This window comes from Quercus suber, unplaced genomic scaffold (assembly GCF_002906115.3).
Source record: "Quercus suber isolate HL8 unplaced genomic scaffold, Cork oak 2.0 scaffold_652, whole genome shotgun sequence".
Taxonomy (NCBI): Eukaryota; Viridiplantae; Streptophyta; class Magnoliopsida; order Fagales; family Fagaceae; genus Quercus; species Quercus suber.
In genome coordinates this window covers 324,282-344,547 of record NW_027070093.1, presented here as the reverse complement: position 1 = coordinate 344,547, position 20,266 = coordinate 324,282, and the positions used below count along the sequence as shown (strand labels likewise).

The window sequence follows — 20,266 nt, the reverse complement described above, 5'->3', positions numbered from 1 at the left end:
TTTTTTTTTTTTTTTTTTTTTTTAACTAACTTAAAATGTATTATTATTATTTTTCCTATTTTACACTTACCATTTTTTCCCCTACCCTCCTTTTTTTTTTTTTTTTTTTCCCTTTTCTCCTTTGGCTATGCCCTCTCCTCTAGTGGTAGAGCCAAAAACAATTTTCAAGGGGGGTGTGTGTATATATATATTCTAAGTATTATTTAAGGGGCTTTTCTTATTTAAGATCCTCAATTTAGATGCTCAAAATACCCTCAAATTCATCCATTTTAAGGCTTAAATCATAGAGTTAAACATGTAAAATTAGTAATTTAAAAACTCCTAATTTTTAGCTAAATTTAAAAAAAAAGTTTTTTCTCCCACCTCCACATTTCTCTTTCACGTTAGTTGTCAAGTACAAATAAAAAATAAAACTACTTTTTTTTTCCCCCCACAAAGGTACTTTTTTTTTTTTTTTTTACCACTAAACTTTTTTTTTCCGGCCTCCACATTTCTCTCTCACATTAGTAGTCAAGTACTAATACAACTTCTTTTTAAAATAAAAAATAAAATAAAACTGACATGAGTAAAATGTGTAAACCCAAAAAATAAAAAGCCTCATTGTACGCGCGAAGTGTGTGTGACGAGGCTAATGTGTGTGTGTATAAACAAAATTAAATCCAAAGAATAACACACACACACACACTATATTTATTTATTGCTTATACATGAAGAATGTTTGCAAGTGATTTCATTTAATATATGATATTTACTTACGCAAACAAAAATATATCAAGTAAGGGCACTCGCATCAATACTTATATAATAGAAAAAATGTCACATTCCAATCAAGCACAAAATTCACCCACTTTAGTTCACGCAAAATTGTGTAAAAATAAAATATTACTACAGTAACAATATAATTTTATAATGGCACTATTCATTTATGCATTTATTTATTATTTTTTTTTTTTACGTATCCCTACCAATGATGAAGGAAAAGAGTATATGGTTGTTGTTGTGTGTAAAGAAAGAAAAACAACTAAAAAATCAAGAAAATTTGAGGTTTTAATGAAATATAGTGTAAATTAGATAATCTAATGTGAGGTGTTTTGAAAAGTGAGCATGTAAAATAGAAAAAGTAAGTTATTATGCTAAGACAAACAAAAAATTTTATATAAGCTTATGCAAATGCTCTAAGTCTTTACATCTTTACAAAAAAAGAAAAGAAAAAAAAGAGTATGTCTTGACATGTCTAAAAATATACAAGTCAATTGATAAAAATAAAACATAATTAAATTATGTATGATATACATTATATACACCTTGATTAAAGAGCTATGTATGATATAAGTGTAATTAAAGAAAACAAAAATGCAATATTCAACTATATAAATGCATCACATGTTTTTAGTAAAATTTTAGGGGTCATTGTTTAAATACTCGGGGAGCACATGAGAGGTGAGCCCTATGGTGGAACTCATGTGTGGGACCCATCCCTTATGTGAGATAAGAGAGTATTGATCTTGGAGTATCCAATAACTTCCCATCCAAATACCAAACTTGTTGCTATATTAGCTTCAGTATCAATAATAGAACTAAAATTTCATCTCTAAAGCATGAATCGAAAATTTCTCACCATTAAAAAAAAAAAAATATATATATATATATATATATGTACTAATTATTTATCAAAATAGAACTCAATCCTTTTTCTCAATCTTGGAAATCACCTATAATTTTTTTTTAAAGAAATATACTACAGTCATATCCTTTACTTGTCAGATTGCTTTAAGGACAAAAATGGAAATAAGATAAATTTAAATAGTGTACTTTATAGGTTTATACTAATGAGTTACAAAAAAAAAAAAAAAAAATTAAGGGCTAAATTATAAATTACACAATTTAAATTTGCCTAAAATTCAATAAAATCTTTCATCCAATTCAATTTCCTAATTTTCAACTTCGTTTAATTCAGATCTTTTATTAGTTTTCATCAAAATTTAGTCCTTAAAGACTCTTGGACCATATAGTTTTGTATCGAATATAATTAAAAGTTTATACTGCAATTCAGACAAAGACAAATAAAAGGACCGAATTGAACAAAATTTAACAAAAAGTAGAGATATACATGTGAATTGAATTTTAAACAAATTTAAAAAGTGTAATTTGTAAAAATTAAATTTTAAAAAAAGGGGGGCATGAATTGAGGACTTGAGGTGAGGATATTTTTATTTATTTGATTTGAATTGAGGATATTTTTATATTTAATGAAAGGAATGTTGCGTGAAGTCAAGTTACTGAGGAGAGGGATAGATTTATTTAATCTGATTGGGTGTAGCAGACCTTTCTTCTCTGCCTACCGGTCACTCGACTCTTTTTAGTGTTTCCAACCACGAGTTTTGAGTTGATGCCTCCGTGACCGCGAGAGACAGAGAAAAACCATCATTCATATATATAGATTCCTCAACCGCTTTCTCAAAACAGTTAAAAACTAAAATAACTATAAATCTAATTTTACTCAGCTTCCTTCATACAAGAAAGAGAAAAAGCAAAGCAAACAAAATTCCTTTATCCCATTTTTTTTTTTCTCTCTCTCAGATTGGAGCTTCTTTCAGGTCCGCCATGGCTGCTTCTTCTTCTTCTTGGCCAAAACGCCGCGTTTTGGCGAATTCTCTGATCCTCTTCATTCTGATTGGTCTGTCGTGTATCGTCGCCGCTGACGATGTCAAACAGGACGACGATGGATCCCCTAAATCTCCGTCCTGCGACAACCCTTACGAGTTGGTAATTTTATCGAATCCTTCTTTCCTTTCCAAAATCCCTAATAATTGAATCACACAATTTCTTTTTCTTGTTTCAATTATCAGATTTTTTTTGGTTCAGATTCCATTTTATCTGTCCAATTTTACATTCAATTACACATAATATGGCATTTATTTGGGGTTTTAGATTTTTCGGATGAATAATTGAAAATTTTAACATATTTGTTTGTGGGATCCAATTTGTCGGTGGAGAACTGAAACCAAAAAAGTAGTTTTTTTTTTTTTTAAAAAAAACTATTTTTATTTGTAAATTGCTTAATGGGCTATTAAAGAATGTGGCCGGAAATTCAGTATACGATGGCTTGGTAGCTTGAGGCCAATAAGATTTAGATGTGATGAATGGGTGATCATTTTTTTTTTTTTTTGGTAATTTGTTTTTCCCTTTTTGTCTGGAGCTATGAATTAGAGCTTAATGTTTGGCTCTCAAGCTTGCTTTAGAGTGGTGCCAAGAGTCTTGTAGCTCAATTGTCACTTCTTGGTGTTAATGGGGGAGACAATCTAGGGTTCAAATCCCCATTCCCTCAACTAGGAAAAGAGAGGCAAAACATTGTGAGGGGCGAGATCATGGTTATTAATTCCTCAAATCATTAGGAATTAGGAATAGGAAGAAATATTGAACTACGTACGCCATGCCAAATTAGTCGAGGGATGATAGTGGTTTTTTCATTAAAATTATAGGGAAGAAGTCAAAAGTAATGTCCCTATGTGAATCTGAAAATGGAATAAAAGAAGTATTTGAGGTGTGGCTTTGGAGTGATGCTTGAGAGAAATATGAGTGGGATTTCTTGTGAAGTGCTGTTGCCAAGGAGGGAATACCATTTGTTGAATACTGAATAGAGATGGTTTATGTATTAGAAATATGGGGAGTTTTAAACCAAGGTATATAAGGGAAATGAATTAGGAGATTGATTGGAATTTATCGCGATGTTAAACATTACAGTAGACAATATTTCAACAGTAAAAATCTTCAGAATCATAATATGATGGTTGTTGATTGGTGTTGTGTGTGTAAGAACAGTGGGGAATCAGTGGAACACCTTCTTCTTCACTGTATAGTGGTTAGAGATATTTGATCATTTGTATGTGCGTTCTTTGGAGTGCCATGGGTTATGCCAAAGACAGTGGTTCAAATGTTTAAGTTGTTGGAATGCCACAAATTATAAAGTTTGGAACGTGGTTCCTTTGTGCATTGCGTGGACAATTTGCATGATCAAATAGGTAGAACTTTTCATGGAATTGAAGGGCTAAATCCAAATGATCAAAGAATCATTGTTATGATGATTGTATGATTAAACAATTGTGTAAGGAAATGTTCCCTCGTGGTCTGTTTTGGAATTCTAAAATACCTTAAACTTGAAACTGTAAAATTCAGAATGTATCGTGTACTCTTCTTTTCTTTCTTTGTTGAATAAAATTTGCTTCTCAATATATATGATTGATGTTGACTTCTTGAAATTTGGCCAAATGAGTAGAAGTTTCTCGAAGTAGTATACAAATCCTCCATGAGGTGCTGCATTCACACAATCAACGTCCACTAAAAAACTCCCTCTATTTGGACCCTTCAAGTGCCTTCATTTCAAGCATGCAATCGTCCATCTCACAAAGCCACATCCTCACTATAATAGAAAATTTTCCAATCTCATAAGTCACTCTAAAATCGGTCTTTCCTGGATCTTTTGAATTCAAGATAATCAAAGGCCAGTATAGATCCTTCAATAACATCGCGATAAATTCCAATCAATCTNTGTCACACACCCACAGAGTGATTTTATCTATATCATTTCTTATTGTGTACACACATGGTAGGAAAAATAAAAGTAATTATAAATAATAAACCTAGGCAAGAATACTTCCTCAAAATCATCATCCAATATGTGCCAAACTTGGAACAAAAAGTCCTCCCCCATGTTTGAAAGCCATCCATAGTACAACCCAATTTGCTATCTCATCCATCCTATAATATTCTATGTAGGGGATGGTATGCAAATTCATGTTTGGCATGATCTGTGGTGTTGGGACTCTTTGCTAAAAGATGCTTTTCTTAATTATTTCATGCAATCAATAAGAGTGCGTTAGTTGCTTCCTAACTAGGTGGAGATCTCAGTTGATTCTAGTTACAACAATGTTGATTAGTTAGTTCGCGTTAGAGACATTAAGAATCTCATACCTGATGACACTCATTTAGTTCGGGATAATAATAGGGAGACTTATCTCATATATTTTGATATTGATAATTAAAATTTTGAGATTGACAATGTTCATTGTTTTCTTTGGGAACTAAAAAGTTCCTTTTTAACTTCTTTGAATGTCAGGTATCTGAATAGTGTGTCTAATAGTGATGACCACCATATATATATATATATATAGAGAGAGAGAGAGAGAGAGAGAGAGAGAGAGAGAGAGAGATCTGAATTCACACTCTATTCTATACCTTCCAATTATGTTAAAATCCTTGGGTCCCACTCATAGAGGGCAGTGGTAATTTATCATTAGTTTAGGCCTTTGGGATTGGTGGTAATTTATTAAGATTAGGGTTAGAGTAGAGTATTGGGCCCAGATATGTGGAAGAGTTGGGTAAACAATATATATTCAATTGTGGTTAAGAGTTCTCATACAGCTAATTTTTAAGCCAATTAGGAGCATTTGTGAGGTATTCTAGAAATGTACTAGGATTAATGTTAAGATGGAAGTGACAGTTGTTTTTGGCATGATCTCTGGTATAAAGAGACATCATCGAAACTTTATTCCCTGAATTTTAATGCATTGCAGTCAATAGAGAAGCAACTATTACAGATTATGTGCATCTCACTAATTAGGTTTTGCATCGAAGCTCTTGGTGTTCAAGCTGTTGCTTATCTCTTGTACACTTCCTGTGTATAAGGGCTACACCCTTCTATGACTTCTTGAAGAATGTTTCTTCTTACTCTTTTTTTTTTTTTTTAATTAAAAAAAATAAAATAAAGAACCATTAATGAGTCGATAGTACATAAGAATTTTTTGTTGGTTAGTAGTGTTAATTGAATACGCAAGAAAGGGGTGCAACTCTAATGCATAAGAGGGATACAGTAGAAATCGCTTGAAAATTAGAAATAAATATGAAGAATTGCATAAATGCTAATAATCTCTATCTCAAATGAAGCCTCCTCGCCTTGTAAGAACAAGGTGAGGGTGAGGTCACGAGTTCATGATCCACTGGGTTCTTGTGTGATTGCCAAAGAAGATAGGCCATCATTCGTGTGCATCCAAGGATGAAATCATCTTAAAAATAGAAGCTTGAACTCCAACATGGATACTTCCCACAATCAAAAGTCTGAGCATTCCTCTCTCTAGATGCACCACATAAGACAGAGGGACAACCTTGTTGATCTTGCCACATAAGATTTGAGTCATTTGAAATGACAATTTTGCAGATGTGAAAATCAGCAAAATTTTTAAAAATTTTTTTTTCTTCAGCTCGAGTATAGATTGAAGAAGAAAAAGGGGAAAAAAAAAATCTCTTTACTGTATTTAAATCTTGCAGGTCAAGGTCAAGAGCTGGGCGGGGGGTGCTGAAGGAAAAACTCTAACTGGGTTAAATGCAAGATTTGGGGAACTATTGCCTTCTCATGCGGAAAAAGCTCCCAGATTGCCTGCTGTTTTTTCAAATCCCTTAAACTGCTGTTCCAGTTCATCTTCAAAGGTATACCATCTTTTTTGATTGGTTAAAATTGTCATCTTCTTAGCTCTTAGTCTTGAAGAACTCTCAATTGAAAGCTTTCAAAAAGTTGGAAAAACTTTTAAATGCTTGAGTTGATGTTATAGTGAATGATTAGAAAAGCATTATTGTTTTTGAAGTTCATAATTTCAGATTGATGTCATTATTAACTTTTTAAGGCATCGGGATAAGTATGGTCATCTTTTGCTTTTGTAGTTATCTGGATCTATTGTCCTGGCCATACGTGGTGATTGTGACTTCACAAAAAAGGCGGAAGTCGCACAGTCAGGAGGTGCTGCGGCCTTGGTGGTGATAAATGACAATGAAGGTTGTAATTTAAATACATCTATACATGATATTAGTAATTTACATGCACACATTGTTAGTAATTCAGAATCAAATTTATTGACTCTTCTCGTTCCAACGTAAGCCATTTTATAATTTCTTGTGTTCCAAGCATTTATATTTTTAAATTAAAAAAAAAAAAAAATTCATTTCTGTTCTATTATTTGTTTGAAACTTTAAAAGCAGCTAGAAGTATTTTTTTTTTTTTCAGTTGTTTTGCATGTCTAAACTGAATGGCTTAACATAGAAATTGAAAATATATTTTCCAATCTTTTATGCTTATGTTCCCAATAACCCAAACTATTAGTAATTAATGATTTATATATATATATATATTAAATTTGTACTGTTAGCAATTTATATATTTAAAATGTTGTTATATTTATTCACTTTTCAAGTTTGAGTTTTGAATATAAATGGCTATGTTTTTTTCACTGAAAGAATGTCTCTTTGGCTTGGTTGTCAGGTTGAACTCCTAAGATTTGCTACCATTCAATAACATTAATTTCAGTCATTATAAATTTCTTAATAAATTATAGTATTATGTTTAAGTTCTTTAGCTTGCCAATATGGTAGTTTCTAAATAGGAAGCACTGACGCGGGGTGCGGCCACCGACACTGCTGCCTGCGCGTCGGTGCCATGTCTAAGGTTTTTTTTTTTTTTTTTGGGGATTCGTGCCGAGCCAGGCTGATTCGGCCAGAATCAGGTCGTATCGGCTGAATCGGATCGTATCAGCCGGCAGCCGAAACTGACCGAAATCGGCTTTGAATGAGGCTCAAACATCTTCAATCTATCATTTCTCAATTTTATTTTGAATATTTGTTACTCTTTTTTTTTCTTTTTCTTTTTTGCCCTCTTCTTTCTTTGTTTTGTGAACCAAGGCCATAGTAATGTGTTTTTTAATAATATTTTAATAGTAAAAATATATAGAAAATATAAATAAAAATATTTTTAATAATTTTTTAATTGCCGCACCCCTCTGCACCCGCACCCTATTTTTTCAAAAATTGCCAAGTCCCGTACCTGCACCTGCACCTGCACCCAAGTCTTGAAACGCACCCGTGCTTCTTAGGTTTCTAGTTCATGTTTAATTTTTGGAAACTTTTTTGATAAGTAATAATTTTATTGCAAACAGTAAAAGCTTATGTACATATGAGTACACTCTACTCTCCTAAAGAATTACATAGAAAAAAAACTATAATATCAAAGAAGAGAGCTTATAAAATCTAAGATCGAATGCTCATCATTGTTTCCAATAGTATGAGACTTCTCTACCAAACATCTTAGAAATGAAGTTTTCAACTAACTGACACCCTCACACCGTTAAAAGTGCGGTTGTTCCTCTCCCTCCATAGTGTCCACGTGTGACACAACGGAGCTATGTTTCAAGCAAATGGGTTGGCATGATTTCCAACATAAGCCTTCCATGCACAAAGTAGTATCATTTCAGTCATATATAGGTTGTGTTCATTTTTTGTTTGAACAATGTTCCTTCATTGCCTATAATTGATGTCTTAGAGCAACACTTTTGACAAATCAAGTATTTTCTGTCACCAAATTGGATGGGAAAAAAATGTGACATGCTACTTAAGTAGTGATATTTTAATATATATTTGTCTTGATTTTCTCCTTAGATTTACTCTACTTCGTCTACCCTAATTACAAAATACTGACTCTGTCTCATTCTCACAATTATTTGTTGATTGCATATGTATGTTATTAAACCTCCTTTCTATGCATGTGACTGTCTGTATTTGTGTGTGTGTGGGGTCTTTTTGCCATTAACTCTTGATTGCACATCTACGGTTTTACAAAACCTCAATCATAGAACCCATCCATCCATCTTCACTGAGCACCACCACTGTCATGGACAGTTAATCAGTAACTTTTTTTTTTCCTTTTTATCAATTTCTTCAATTTTAATTTCATGTCCTGTTTTACTATCACTTCAGATCTTTTCAAGATGGTCTGCTCCGACAATGACACAGCTATAAATATATCAATTCCTGTTGTTATGATTCCAAAGTCTGGAGGAGAGACTCTTAACAAATCTTTAGCATCTGGACAGAAAGGTGAGCCTCTATTAATTCTGTGAAACGTTTTTATATTTATTATACACGAGTAGCAGTTATTTACATGGACCGTTAGAGAAGCAAGGACATCTTGTCTCTGCACAGGAACAATAGTTGGTTAGTGAAGTGGTTAAAGTATGTGGCTGGTTGACGACCATAAGTGAGACAGAAAATTCCAAGAATGAGGATTGGTATTCTCTGTAAGGACTCTTCCTTAGAAAGGTTCCCTATGTTATCGAGAGAGAGAGAGAGAGAGAGAGAGAGAGAGAGAGAGAGAGAAGGGGGGGGGGGAGGGATGTAATTTATTACTCAAGAGTATGCATGAAAGTAAACTAAGAAAAGCAGAGATGATACTTTATGAAGCAAATTCTCTGCTACAATTGATATGTGGCATCACATGGTGTAAAATCATGTGTTCATTTTTTTCATCTTTGATATGCATGTGGGTATTTTAAGATATGAGTTCTTTTTCCCTGCCTGGTTCTTGTCTTCGATGATTTTTATTGAGTAGTACATAGTGTTATAGACAAAGCAAGTTGATATATCCTTAGAATCTGCATGGAGGTCAATGTTGGATTAGGATGACTCAATGGAGTAGTAATTATAATTTACCTTTTCTTCTAGTAGGTGCAAGTGCCAGGGATTTAGAGAGAATGCTTAAATTTGAGCTTATCTTTACCGAATTCTTGGCTAGCAATATGTTATAGCAGGGGTTAGTGACGTTTGTGTGCATGTGCATATATTGATTTAGACTTCACTTCCAGCTATGTTTTCATTTATGAAGTATCTGTTGGGTGAGTACTTATCAATTATTAATTTTGTTTTTATCTCTTATATTTGTGGTTAATTGTAAATCTTTATTGCAGTGGAACTTTTATTATATGCACCAGACCGCCCAGTTGTAGACTATGCAGTGATATTCTTATGGTTGATGGCTGTTGGAACACTTTTCTGTGCTTCACTTTGGTCAGATTTCACTGCTTCTGAGAAGACTGACGAGCGCTATAATGAGCTATCTCCAAAGGTTTTCTGTTCAACCATTTATTCTTTGTCCTACACTTCATTTTTGATAAGTATTGTCCTACACTTAATATGTGTGTACTTAAGTTTAATTCCTTTTCATAGATTTCTCTTGATCTACATCATAAGGAGCTTGGTTACACAAAATGACTGTTTGGTAATTAGTATAAGAGCATTTGCACTAGGACTCATATGCCATATCTTGGCAAATTTTAGCATTTTTGCACAAACAAGCTTTTATCTGGGCTGCTAATTGTAAATTTTTTTACAATACTGCTACAGTACCATTCTACATGTAGAATAGTAATGTAGCAGCTTGTATTCATTTTTTACTAATTTCTTCTCTCTCTCTAGCTGTTTCTCACTTCTCCGTCTCCACATCTCTCTCATTTCTCTGCGGCTTCATCACTCCTCTTTCCATCTTCAGGCTTCACCACTTCATCACTTCACCACTTATCAATCTTTGCCGACCCATCTTCAGTCTTTGCCAAGCCGTCGGTGGTTATGGGTAGTTTGTGGGTTTGGCTGAGTTTTGGGTTTGATGGGTTCAGGTCTAATGGGTTTCAAGATTGGTTTGCTCTGGGTTGATCGGTGGTTATGATTTGTTGATGGGTTGATCTGTGGTTGATGGTTTTGGTTGTGAAATCAACATGGGTCAGTGGGTTGCGTAATTGGCGTGGGTTAGTGGGTTGCAAAATTGGCGTGGGTTTGGTGGTTGCAAGATTGGTGGGGATCGGCGTGGGTGGTTTTGGCCGTGGGTGATCGGTGTTGCTGGGTTTTAGCGTTTCAGTGTTGCTAGTCTTTTTTTTTTTTTTTTGGGTTGTGACATTGGGCATGGTGGAGGTGCGGTGCTAGAGGTTGAGGGAAGGTACATACATAGGAGAAAATTGAGAAAAAAGAAAAAAAGAAAAAATATATTTTATTGTGGAGATATATTATTTTAATGAGTAGAATAGGAAAGTAAAAGTTGAGATGCTGAGTGTATTGTAAAATGGTATTGTATAAATGATAAAGTAGGTTTTGAGATGGTAGAATAGAATAGTTTGAAGAAACTAGATGCAAATGCTCTAATAGCTAATGTAAATGCATGTTGTTGGCTATTTTAAGTCATCTGGAATTGGTGTCATACGAAATAGAGAAAAAAAATTGTAATTGTTTTGACTGCCCTTGATCTTTATACTCTTATAAATTTTCCTGATATATGCTACCTTGTCTATTTTGTCTCTGTTTCAGTTTTACTGATGTAATATATGCAGTACTAAACGAATTAGCTCAAAATATTATATTGTAAATGCAATTCTGGGCAACTCAGGTCTGAATTATTAAAAAAGTCTAGCTTTTTGACTGCCTTTTTTCTGTGTTCTCTTATAAATTTTCCTGATGTATGTTACATTCTCTATATTGCCTTTGGAGCAGTTGTCACTGATGCATTATATGCAGTACAATAAAATTTATTTCAAAGTATTCTATTGTAAATTACATTCTGGGTAACTCAGGTCTGATTTTTTTTGTTGTTTTTTTAGATAGGTTTGTGTCAGCCCTTGATGGGTATGCCCTTCTTACCTATTTTCACCCTACATCATACACGTCGGTGGATCATTAACACATATTCAAGTTTATTGGCTGAAAATATAGTTTGATTGTCATCATTAGGATAGTGTTTATGCCATATGAACAGTATTACTATTTTATTTTCAACTGCTAATAAGATCTAATTTTATGGCAGATGAGTTCTATGTTAATTGCTTGAATGACTATTAATTAAAGTAAATCAACCGAGTACTATTTGTATTTTCAACTAAGCATTAATTCCAAGGATCCTTTTTTGTCATTCAGCGCTATCTAAGGCCATAATCTAACTACTTGCCTATTTTATGTTTGGCACCTTTTTAACCCTTTTTGCTTGGCCAACTTGAATAAAATCAATCTCTTTGCATTATTCTTGAATGTGATCAAACCATTTTGTGGAAACTTATTTGATCTTTCCTTGTGTTTGCACTCTTCCATCTTGATATCATCATGTTAGCTACTAATAGTATTGATCTGTTTCTTTATTGCCTGACATTTTCTTCCATACAGCATGTTATAATGCACAATTGTCTCATTATGGATACTCTTTTATGTCTTAAATAAATAATGCATAATTATCTCTCTATTGATAATCTGTTGAGCCTTAAATGAGAAATTCACCTTGTAAGAATTATGAAATTATAGAGTAGAATGGAAAGTTGTGCAATAGTTCATAGTGAGATATTCTTTTTTTATGTTGAACCTTTTTTTCCCTGGGCAAGTAGCTAATGATTTCTTCTTTACATTCCTCCATGAACCTTTTCTTTCTCCCTAATCCCAACAACAAAAACAAATCCCGTATCATACTGTAATTGGTTCCCACTTGTTGCTAAATTGCTATGTGTTCTAGATTGCTTTCTAGTCAGGACATTTAATTGATAGTTTGACATTGCCCCCCTATTGACCTTGATAGGACCAGAAAATAGTTGATTCTACTATCTCCAAAACACCTCAACTGTGAGCACCATGCTTCATAGAGAATAATGGTGTTATTAGTAATAGTGTGTGACAGATGGTTGTACCAATTGGAGGAAAATCATAGGTTCACATTTGTTCTCTTTTTGAGATGTTCTATTGAAATTTAGCTTTCCATCATAATTATTTCTCCTGTCTTTCCCCTAGTCTCCAAGTTGTTTAGTTTTCTTTAATTATCGCGTAATATGTGGTGATTATGGAAAGGAGTATTTGAATTGAATTTTCTTTTCTTTTATTGACTAGGAATCTTCCAATGCTGGATCAGACAAAGATGATTTGGAGAAGGAAGTCCTTGATATTAGTGCAAAGGGTGCTATATTCTTTGTCATAATGGCATCTGCATTTCTGGTGCTATTATATTTTTTTATGTCCTCCTGGTTTATCTGGGTGCTCATTGTACTATTCTGCATTGGTGGTGTTGAGGTAACACGGTTCTTTTGCATGCATGTTTATTATTTTCATTTCTGGCTGAGACAATATAAAATTCCTCCACAACACGTATTGCTTTCTGTCTAGTGGTACTCAAAATATCACATTTTCAAATAATATCATTCAATCTTATATGCACATGAAAAGGTTTTTTATTATGCATTTTAGTAACAGCTTCCAGGAATGCATTTTTAGAAAATGGAAGTTATTTTAGTAAAAAAATGCCAATTATTAGTGTTTCATATTAAAGTGTCCACCCAAAAGCTTTAGTCAATAGGTGGAGAGTTCCAATAAGTACATAAAGCTGTAACCTGGCATGAGTCAAACAATGTGGAACTTCGTTTGAACACCTCCTCCAATGTGTTGGTCCAAAAAAAAAATTAAAGAATTCAATTAAACGAAACGGGCTCAATGTAGAACAACTGAACCAGAATCAAATAGACCAGGTACATGGAATCTGAACTACAAATTGTTGTCTGACACTATGTGACAACTGACAACCAAAAGTTTAAGCTCATAGTTGGAAGGCCCAACAAGTACATAAACCCATAACCAAGCACACTCAGTGTGGAACTTCCTTCAACAGTTCATTTTTCTTTAACATAAAATGTGAAGAGGAAATTTTGAAAATTGTTATGATGTTATTTTTAATAAGTGAACTCATTATGTTGTTCTCCGAAACTAGTTTCTTGTTTTCCCTAAAAAATTCTTGTTCTTAAATGATTTATATGCTATTTTTCAATATTCTTGTCTCTATGAATAGAAAATTATTTTCCAGCACAGAGTCCAAGAGGCCTTCAAGGCAATATTAAAATGGCAGGGTACTATTAGTTTACTCAATGTATGAAACAGAACAGAAAATATTGTGCTGCATACAATGTTTTAACTATTAGACCAGACCTGTTGGTTGGACTGTTTGAACAGTTGACTGGTCTAAATTTCATTCATGTCATACCTGTCCCCTTCTTTCTAATTAAATTAGTTTTTTGTTTCAGGGAATGCATGCTTGTATAGTTGGCCTAATATTACGGTATACTCCATATTTGCTTTTGCTTTCTGCTGAACCTTTCAAGTAGCTTGGAATTATGTAATAGTTTCTTTTCATTGGTGTTCCTTACTTTTGTACCATCTTTTGAGCAGAAAATGCAGAAAACGTGGGCTAAAGGCAGTGAATTTGCCTCTTATTGGGGAGGTTTCAATTATCTCACTTGTGGTACTATTTTTCTGTGTGGCATTTGCAATTTTCTGGGCTGTTACTCGGAAGTCATCATATTCATGGTTCGGTCAAGATGTTCTTGTAAGTCACATATCTCAGTAACTGTGTGCCATGCAATTTTGTCTATATCAATGTTCAAATGAAATAAATTCAGTTACTAAAACCTAACCTTTTTGAACTGGTATATTGAAGTTTTCTATAGCACCATTGAAATGAAAAATAACTCAATTGCTAATGCTGAATTGATATTTAGGTAGAGTTGCTGAATTGGTAATGGAAGTTACTCCTCTTTTATCTTAATTTTTATTTATTTTCAATCCGTGTCCTTGTTGGGAGAACTTTATTGGATTGGTTGTTTGCTATGCAAAAACAATCATTCCCTTCTTCTATTGATTTCCTAGATTCTTGCAATATTTGTATTTGATTTGTTGACCCCTTGTACACTCCTTGTGTACTAGGGTGTTCCTTTTTGATATCAATAAAACTTATTACTTATAAAAAAAAAAAAAAAAAAAAGTGTCCTTGTTGGAAATGGCAAGGAAGCTGAAATAGTTTTATTTGGCTGTCTTGTGTAAGCCATACCTATGCTATTTATCATGCTGACCCATTTGGTTTATGAATTTCTTCTGTGATTTAGCACTCATCAAATATTTCCTTAGAAATCTTAATCCATTCTCTCTTTCTCATAAACCCTGATGTCGTTTTTATTTATTTTTTTTAAAACCTATCTGTCATTATGTCAGTGAAGTCAGAGGGGAATGTGGACGAGGACATTACCCAAACATATGACACTCATTTAATTTGTCTTCCTTCCTTGGTTGTTGGTGTATTTGTGTTAATATGTGCTTAATATTGCAAATTTGGAAATATATCTGTGTCAATCCCTTTCTTTTGTTAATTATTTTTGTTAAATTGTCACCTAGAATGTTGTAGCCTTGCAGAATGGACTGGTGATCTTACTCATCATGATACCTTAGTTCATTGAGGGTTCACCTTAGTGCGTAGTTTAGTTAGGTGTAAATGGCTTGTGTCCTGCACAGAAACCTCAAGCAACCAAAGTACTATGCCACTGTGTTTTGCCAATATATGTCTTATAAGCAGACTCAACCAGTGTAGGTGAAATGAATCTTCTTTTTCGTATTGTTACAAATCTTATGTTGTTGGACTATTATATATCTATTGGTTTGCTGCAATATGTTGTATTTCGGCTGTGTATGTAGCTTACTGAAGTCAGATGCATAATTTTTCAAATCCTTCTTTCTTCTCTCATTTTCACTAGTTAAATGGCTTCCTTGTTGACAGGGTATCTGTTTGATGATAACAGTCTTGCAAATGGCCCGATTGCCTAATATCAAGGTAGGTAAGTTGTTTGCTTTCACTTGACATTGCATTCATTTTTAATAACCATGCCGAGATCACACTGCAGGTTGCTACTGTACTTCTTTGCTGTGCATTTGTTTATGACATCTTTTGGGTATTCATATCAAAAGCGATCTTCAATGAGAGTGTTATGATTGCGGTAAGTTCTGATCTCACCTTTAGTTTCTTTTGCTTGTATCGTTAAAGTTGTGCTATATAGTACCCATGCATGCATGTTCTTTTTAGTTTGGACTTGAAGCACTTGAGTGTGTATCTATTTTTTGCACATTCACTTTACCCTGTATTTGGATGAAAGAATTGATATTTATATAGATTTAAATTAAAATGATAGGATTTATATTCCCATCATTTAAAATTCTAGCAATAACTATTTGCATTGTTTGGATTGGATATTATGTAGACAAGAAAATTTCATTAATTTAAATGTATAAAAATTCTAAAAATGCAAGCTAAAACCGATGAGTGAAACCCTCTCACAGTACTCATCGCTATTTACAATCAAATCAAATTTTGAGTGGTGAGGATACAATATTTCTTTTGGGGGTAAGTAACAATATATTTTGTTATGCAAATACTATTTCCCTAATATTTTAACATGTGGAACCTGCTGATGGCAATATGAGTAGCATGTTGCACTACATTTTCTGCTAACAACTATTTCACGTGGAACATTTGTATTGGGTCTTGTTTTTGTTTTCTGTGCTTCCTCTTCTTGCTTTTTATTAAAATTTCCATCTGATGCATCCTTCTGTCTAACAATATCTCTGTGATATTTTTAACTTTCATGAGTACATAATAAATTACATAGGCAATTTTTTATGACTGGAATTATTTTTATATGGTTTTTGAATGACTTTTCATCATTATCTGTAGGTTGCTCGAGGTGACAACAGTGGTGGAGAATCAATTCCCATGCTTTTGAGAGTCCCTCGACTTTTTGACCCTTGGGGTGGTTATGATATGATTGGCTTTGGGGACATTCTTTTCCCTGGTTTACTTATTTCATTTGCTTTCAGGTAATGATTCAGTGCATCTCGATTGTGATGTGAAGTACTTTGCCTTCAGTAAATCATATGAAATGTAAAGGTCCTTACAAACCATGCAGTCATTATGTGGCTCAATATTACATGTTAAACAACATGTTTATGCTATGTGGCTAACTAGAAGTACATTAAATTCTTTAAAATTTTTGGTCTAGATGAAAATTTCTTACTAAAATTTTTAAAAATTTAAAGTGCTACTACTGCTACAATTAAAATCCGACTATCAAAACTTTCAAGAATTATTTTCGTTATTTATTTTAAATTATTTTCATCATCTACTATAATTTTTAATTTTGATAAAAACTCTGTCTTACACAGTTTTTATTCACCACATAATTTAAGGTAATTATTTTTACTATCCATTTTATTGTTCAATTTTGACGGGATTAATGAAAATTTCTGTAACTTATGCATGATTTTTAATTATTCCATGCATCACATGAGTAGACTGCTAGTTTTGTGAAAGTATGGAGGCTCCTTTTTGCTTGAGCTTAGTGAACTTAATGGTGATTGGCTACAATTAAAAGGCAATTTTGTATTTTTTTTTTATAGGTAAAAAGCCAATTTTTTTTTTATGTTGCTGAATTTCCTATGCTTTCAAAATAATAATTCTTTTTAGCTAAATGAATGATCAATACTTTCAGAATTGAGTAGGGATGGCAATGAATTGGGTTTAGTGGGTTTCCCAACCCAAACCAAATAAGGGTCTGGGATGAGGTTGGTTTCAAATTATAAAACCCTCTAGGGCTTGGGAAGCATTCAGGTTTTACCCTTTAGGTATCCTAACCAGATCTGATTATGTGTTTAAATTACTACTAAAAGTCCCCTATTATTACTTTGTTTATACAAAAACTAGGGTTCTACAACAAAAGTATGTCTCTCTTTATCTCTTAAGGTGTTGTTTAATTTAAAGTAATGGTCCGTTCAGATTGAGAGAGAGGGAGAGGGAGAGGGAGTAGAGTAGAGTAGATTTAGTACAAAATTAGCTTATTTTAAGCCAAATTTACTCTACCTCCCTCTACACTCTCTTCTTCCTCCCTTCATCCAAACAGGCCCTAAAAGTACTAAGTGATGCTTAAATTTAGATAAATAATATTAGATGATTACTTTTAGGTTAACCAGACTTAATCGTCCCATTCAACCCAACTCATGGTTAGATAAATGAGGATTAGTACAGGTATGGGATGGAATTTCTAAAATTTTATAGGGTTTGGTGTGTAGAATATTTGGAGGGTTTGGGTTTGGAGTTTTTTTTTTTTTTTCAGGTCCCAAACCTGGCCTATTGTCGGTCATAGAATTGATTAAAGTGTTTGATGTTTCTGATCATGTGTCAAACAAAGGCATGTTGTATTTAAGATGGTGAAAATTTTATTAGTTTTATTTTTTAAATTTGCTTCTGTGGGTAAATTTTCATTTTAATCTCTCTCTCTCTCTTTTCCGTCTTTGGGTGTCTTAGATATGACAAAGCAAACAAGAAGGGTGTATTGAATGGATATTTTCTTTGGCTGATGATTGGCTATGGACTTGGTGAGTGCTCCTGCAACATCTATCTTCATCTTAATTTGTTTGCATTTGTGGCACAAAGATTTTTCTTCCGCATCAACTTATAGAATAAATGTTGTGCATGTGAAAAGTATTAAACTTATGTAAGGTCATATAACTATCATATGACTAATTGAATAAAATTTAAAGGAGATCTAACGTTTTATATCATCATTTCTGTACACCATAAAAGAAAGTACCCTTTTTATCTTATGATTTTCTCTGTCACCATTTAACTGTTGAACACTATCTGTACTGTATCGATGTCATTTTCTAATGCTCAGAATTTGAAAACACCCCTAATTAATGAAGATCGCCAAGCTGACAGCCCCCAAGCTGACAGCCCTTTGAATAGAGAGCACAATTTTGAAAAGCTAATGGTTACAGAGGGAATTCTTTAACAAGTATAGAGGTCCTAGGAAAGAACCTTCTATCTCACTTCCAGTGTATTTGGTGAAGGAACATGTAGAATATCTTAAGAGGAAGTGTAAGGGATCATGAAATCCACTAATGAATAAGAGTCCAATGAATTTTCCTTGCCAAAGCAACAAAGGGTTTCCCTAACAACTACACCCCAAGAATTCTATTGGTACTTCTTGTTTGGAATGATTTGGACAACTTTTATGGTTGCAATTGACTTGTAAAATTTAATCATGTCATCGTAATTTTTCATTCTTTATGCACAAAGATGATGGTAATTTGTCAAGCAACAGTTTTCCTTTGGTTACTGGTGTTGCATCTTCACTGAGAACTGAATAAGATTATTCCTGTTGGTGTCTTAGCTCTCTGCTAGGGTGGTTGGTAGCTCAAGTTCACAGTTTTGCATGTCTATGCTGATACTCTTTTTTTGGTTGTTGTTGTTGTTGAGAAACATGTCTATGTTAATACATATAGATTCAGTGCTTTGAGCTGCTGCACTAGGATGCATGCAAACCCTTCTATATTTCTATGCTGTCTTTCCTGTTATACTGACAGAAGGTTTCTACTGCTTCAGGCCTTTTCTTTACGTACCTGGCCTTATATCTAATGGATGGGCATGGTCAGCCCGCACTCCTCTATCTTGTTCCATGTACACTAGGTAATAAATTGTGTAATTTAGCTTTTGGTAGACTTCATCCTTCCTGGTTTACAATTAATAGGATTTTCATTTTTTTTTTTTTGATCCACTTTATTTTTCTCTGCAATAAGAGACAAAAAAGTTTATGACTGATGAGGTGGCAAGTTGGTATTGGTAGGTCAAAAAGTGATGTGAATAGTGGGCTCATGTGAGAACCAATAAAAACTTGCCAACCCAACTATTGTGAAAATTATCGTATTTGGAGCATTATTCTTATTCTTTTTCTATTTTTTAGGTCAATAAAGCTTTGTATGTTCTTGACTGTTTCCATCCTTTCTCTGGCCATTGGATCAGGTGTTATTGTTATACTGAGCTTGGTGAGAGGAGAATTGAAGAAGCTTTGGAATTATGGCGCAGAGGAGGAGTCATCACCATCACCAACCCCTAGGGATCCTTCTGAAGAAGCTTAAAGCATCAGATTAGTCACTTATCTTCCAAAATGAGATAAAACGGAATTCGCTCTGATCTCCCTAGTTTAAAGAGGTTGACTTCGGTTTCATCAGTAACTATCTTGGCTCAATATGATTTGAAGAATACAGTTAAGAGCAGTGCGGGGCTGTACAATTCCAAGCTATTCACCTCGATGTTCACTCTTGTGTATATCATCTTCTTTTGTATTTATTGATCTTGCGTCTATTTAATACGTTTGTAATATTATGAATTGCATCATCATTCTTGTTCTCTTTAATGAATGATAATATACTTGGAAAGAACTGTTAATTTTAACATCATACGGTTAGTGAATTACTTATATCGAAATGATGGTGCTTAAATGGTTGCAGATATCTATATTTATATAATAATACTAAAAGTTGATGAAAAGTATTAGTAGTACAAAAGAATAACACAACTCGGATCGTGCGAGGCCAAGTTAGTGGGGGAGAAAAAAAGTTGTGGATCAAGACCTCTACCACTCAGAACTCTCTGATGAGTTGTTATAAAAATTAAGTTATTTTTTTGTGGTCTTAGCATTTTTCAAAGTTAAAAGCAGTATTTATTGTTGTTATTCTTTTGTTGAGCAATATCATCGTAACAATTTAGTCCATCTTGGTCTCATTT

The 20,266-nt window shown here is 33.4% G+C and overlaps 1 protein-coding gene across 1 annotated transcript; it reads left to right on the top strand.

The window, feature by feature from the left end:
• The first annotated feature begins 2,290 nt into the window (after positions 1 to 2,290).
• Positions 2,291 to 19,966, top strand: LOC111987419 (signal peptide peptidase-like 3). Its single transcript, XM_024019137.2, has 14 exons — positions 2,291 to 2,766; positions 6,325 to 6,483; positions 6,715 to 6,826; positions 8,797 to 8,916; positions 9,783 to 9,940; positions 12,724 to 12,903; positions 13,905 to 13,939; positions 14,050 to 14,206; positions 15,428 to 15,481; positions 15,552 to 15,644; positions 16,379 to 16,521; positions 18,005 to 18,075; positions 19,085 to 19,168; positions 19,502 to 19,966. Exons 1-14 carry the CDS (start codon positions 2,605 to 2,607, stop codon positions 19,615 to 19,617), a joined length of 1,644 nt encoding a protein of 547 aa, XP_023874905.2. The 5' UTR covers positions 2,291 to 2,604; the 3' UTR covers positions 19,618 to 19,966.
• Positions 19,967 to 20,266: the final 300 nt, after the last annotated feature.